This window comes from Sinocyclocheilus anshuiensis, unplaced genomic scaffold (assembly GCF_001515605.1).
Source record: "Sinocyclocheilus anshuiensis isolate Anshui unplaced genomic scaffold, SAMN03320099.WGS_v1.1 scaffold1016, whole genome shotgun sequence".
Lineage (NCBI taxonomy): Eukaryota > Metazoa > Chordata > Actinopteri > Cypriniformes > Cyprinidae > Sinocyclocheilus > Sinocyclocheilus anshuiensis.
The window spans coordinates 256,174-260,724 of NW_015552618.1; the positions used below are offsets into that span (position 1 = coordinate 256,174).

At 35.5% G+C, this 4,551-nt stretch overlaps 1 protein-coding gene across 2 annotated transcripts in view; it reads right to left on the reverse strand.

The window, feature by feature from the left end:
- The window catches only part of LOC107666215 (TBC1 domain family member 22B), a 154,923-nt gene that overhangs the window by 120,506 nt on the left and 29,866 nt on the right, over positions 1-4,551 (reverse strand). For both annotated transcript variants that reach the window (XM_016457430.1, XM_016457429.1), the window contains exon 5: positions 599-669. In XM_016457430.1, the coding sequence (XP_016312916.1) occupies positions 599-669 (71 nt within the window). The remainder of the gene's footprint in view (positions 1-598; positions 670-4,551) is intronic.

Below are 4,551 nucleotides of genomic sequence, written 5' to 3' on the forward strand. Positions count from 1 at the left end.
AAAGATGCTGGCGGGGAAAGAGGTAACATTTCTAGATGATGTTTTTAAAGTGCACTTGCTGTTTTATTTTACCATTATTAATTTGTTTTTATTTTTTCTGCAAAAACACTTGCATCAAACACTTATGAACCCTGTTTACAGAGCACAAAGTTAAAGAAAGAAAGAGCTTTAATGACAGCAGGCATTCCAGCTGGCATGGACAAAACAGCATGATCCACGTCTTCTCAGCATGATTTGAGAATGTTCCAAGGAGCATCTTGTGTGATAAAAAATAAGCAAGTGCATATGTTTCAGCTCAGGTGGTTCAAAGGTCTGTCTAACAGAAAAAGGTTTTGTATATTCACTGTTTCAGGTTTTGCCCAACCACTGAAATGGTTTAATGTACCATTAGTTTTCATTCGACTGGACCTCTGAGCTTCCAGGCGGAAATCATCCTAGAAGTCATTAGTAGGAAGCCTAATGACTTATAAATGTGTATTTATGTAGAATGCATTATGTATTCTTTGATTCATCTTGTAATGGATGTACGCTGTAGTTCTCTAATGAGCTTGACCATTTGAAGCAGGACTTCACTGTGCGCTGAGACTGTTCCACTTACTGAGAGTAGCTTCCATGTGATTGGGCGCACCTGCCGCGAAATTCCAGACCAGCTCAACTTCCGAAGCTCCTCTGAGGAAAGAAAAGATATTTATTAGACTAAAAGTCTCAAATTAGCAGTATGGTTTTTTTCTATCATGAATTGACTAAATTATTAATAATCAGTCGGATCAAGATTTTGCAGGACTTTTTTTTATTTCAAAATGACTAACAATGAATAACGTGAACTATGAATTATTCACAATAAGACCATGGAAGTGTTAAAAAGCGGGTCAGTTTTGACTTCATGTTAACTTAAAAAAAATGCAAACAGGTTTTGATAACACCAGTCCGTTGCCTACATTCACCATGGTGCTCTGTAAACCATTCTTACGTAAACTGTCCCACTGAACTGAATGGCAATTTATGCAAGAATACTTAAACAAATGACTTCTGCTGAAAGTTGTTCTGCTCATTTTTCCTGAATGAGGCCCAGCTGTGCACATGCTTAGTTCAGCGAGCACCGACCAGTTATCATCTTGGAAATAAACACGGCTTAAACAGCTATTTTGCATTCAGTTCAGGTTTGTACAATAATACTTTTCCCTTCCTTTTCTGATAAAATAAAAAGAAAGAAAGATGTTCGAAATCATGTCTGATTTGTCATTAGAATTAGAAGGATGCGTACAGAAAATGCACGTACAGTATACATACTACAAAAAAAAAGTATAAAAGTAGTATTTAATTCAAATATTCATTGATATGTTCGGAATAGCAAACACACTACAAATACGGTGACATCAAGGTGTCTCTGATAAGCTTTTTTCAACATATAATGATTTGAGACGCACTAATCAGCATATTTAATAGCGCAGATAGCCTGCAAAACAGGATTCAGCCAATAACATTTGAATTCAATAGGCACACCACGCTTTCAATAAGCACTGCATAAGTGTGTATTTTTTGAACCCAAGAGAATAAATCTCAGTGAAGCAAATTGGACTTTTAAAATGGACAAAGAGTCCCTGCAGAGCCTTAAAAGAGTGAAAAAGCACTTTAATACCAAATATTTCTCATTTCGTATCTGTATTGCATATTTCAAGGGTTGATGGCAGCGATCATAATGTTGAATGTGGATTAGTCATTTCTCAGGGCCTTGACAAGAGGCTGCAGTTTAATGTGCATACATTTTATTTGACATCAAAGATAAATCTAAATTTTAAATGAGAGGTTGGTTTTAAAATTCATACAATAGATGAAATGTGCTATGAATACAAGAGCCTTCTGGGGAAAACATTTTTTTATTTTTCTGAAACTGAACCTTTCTGATATGAGAGCCTGATGTTTCTTGTGCAGTTTCTTTGTCAGGGCAAAATGAAGACTGAAGCGAATAAATAATTAATAGTGTTGTTATGACTGCCATGCAAATACGAGGGACTGTGAAAACATAAGCATGGTCTACTTATTCACACATCATTCATTATTATCGATAGCAATATAACCGCAGAGACGCCTCGAAGGTTTATGCTATCAATCATATTTCCACTCAAAAAATTGACCTTTTTTTTTTTTTTTATTACATCAGAGGGACCACCCAGAATTTTATTTTATCTAATCTGTGAAAGGGAATCATTCATAAAACATGATTGTGATACATTAGGATTATAACATCTCAAAACATATTAATTATGTAGTAAATGAACCTACGGTGTTATTTATTTAAATGTGTCATTCTTACATTACATATATTCTATAGTAATAACAGTAAAGTATGCACAATTGGAAGCAACTAAGCCCATACCTACTGTAAGAATATATTGATAACATGGTGAGATATATATATATATATATATATATCTCAAATCAGAAGAACTGATTTTGTTTAAATCTAAATGTAACAGTCCTACATTCCATTCACTTGTCCATTGCAGGGACAAGATCAGCCTAAACATTCTTCAAAACTTCTCTTTTTGTGTTTCACAGAAGAAAAGAAGTCATACTGGCTTGGAAAAACACGAAGGTGAGTAAATGATGACAGAATAATCATTTTGGGGTGAATTATCCCTGAATCTCATTTTGGGGGTCAGCCATGCAGCAATCTAAATCTTCATAAAGTCTTCATTAAGCTATATATCATTATAAAAGACACCATTTCCATTCTAATGAATGCATTTCTGCAGATCTTCATGGCGCTTGTGCAATACCTGTGTGGCTAAAGTGTAAGTACAGAGGGCATGAGTGTGTGTTCTCTCCAGGCAGGTATGCTGGTGTAGTATATGAGGACGGTAGGCTGTCCTGACACATTGAAGGCTAGCTTTAATGCGCGTGCTGTTTTACGCAGGAACTTTATAGGGAAAGAGCTCAATTCATTAAACACAGAGTCACTCAAGGGTGTCTCCTCGGCTCGCACCTTTGAACCCTCATTTGCGCTGTCAGCCGCAGAAATTAGTCGATGAATCTTGTGCCCTGGCACTTAATTAAACTATCTGTTATATTTCCTCCACGTGGCATTAATCTCACAACGGGGGGGAGAGGAAGAGAGAGGAGTTAGACGTTCACTATTTCATCAGCTCATTGTTGCTGTCTTTGTCCCTTTGGAGACGGTGACCTCAAAAGAGGTTGCGACCATCCGGACAGTTGCTCCTGAAAAGCTGCCAGCTATGCGAGTCTCACATAACCTGTATAAAACATGTCCAGGCAATATATAACACCTTAATCAAAAGAGGGGGGGGGAAGACCATGGTTATATCTGTAGCTTAAACAATAAAATTAAATAATTTAATTCACATTTTCCAAATTCGTTTTACTATATTCCTAAAAAAAAAAAAAAAAAACTGTATTGTATACACCGTTTCTGTATCATGGTATTTGTTGTAATACTTTTACATAAAAAAGGGTCTGAATAGAATGTTTCTTTGCTCTAACAGTAATAAATACAGTAAAAGCAAATAAAAGAAATAAAACAATTGTATGAAATATGTGAAATATAATAATGAAATATGACCTTGATACGTTTTCATGAGAACTATATGTATCCCACATTTGTGCACAGGTGTGTGTTTCGTGTGTGTTTGTGGACAGTGCTATTCTTGCCAAACCACTCTAAGGCAGTCGTTTCATTTTCTTTATCTAATTTGTGTGAGGGCTGTTTATTTCTGTGCCAATACTGTTTCCACAACAGATTTTCCACGGAAAACAAGGAAGCCAAGGAAGCAATAGAGACATATTCTTAAAACACTAAATGATTAGTTTGTGATTCAGATTTCTTGACAGATGAGTTTCTTTCTGTTATTGCAGTTTAAGTTTCACTAACACAACTCATGAAGTTCATATTGTAATCACATTCAATAAGCATCTACACCAGTATTAAAGTCCTACATCTCATATATAAGATATTTGTTCTGTGGGTGAGAGCAAATAAGCAAACATATTTCATCAAAAAATATCTGTAAATTTAGTGTTTTAATAGAGTGCCGCATGTCATTTCCAAGAATACATGCCATTTCCATGAATCTGTTATCTCTTTAACACATGGCTGGCCATGATTTATCCAACCACCCTAACAAAAACTACAAATAAATAAGAAAATAAAGAAATGTTCACCATTAATAATAATAATAATAACAACAATAATAAGCACCCTCATGCGGTTCCAAACCAACATGACTTTTTATTTCATGGAAACGTAAAAGACGATACACCATATTGACAAAAGTATTGGGACACACCCTTCTAATGAACAGGTTAGACTACTTTAGTAATTTCCATGAGTACAAATCTTAATGTTAAAGGGGTCATAGGATGCCCATTTTCCACAAGTTGATATGATTCTTTAGGGTCTAAATGAAAAGTCTGTAGATCGGGGGCGCATTCCCTTCAAAAACAAACTTAATCCACTGCGTCTTCAGCGGCTCAGATGTCGGAAGTAAATGACGACTGCTATGTTCATTATTACATCCAACAACAGAACACTTC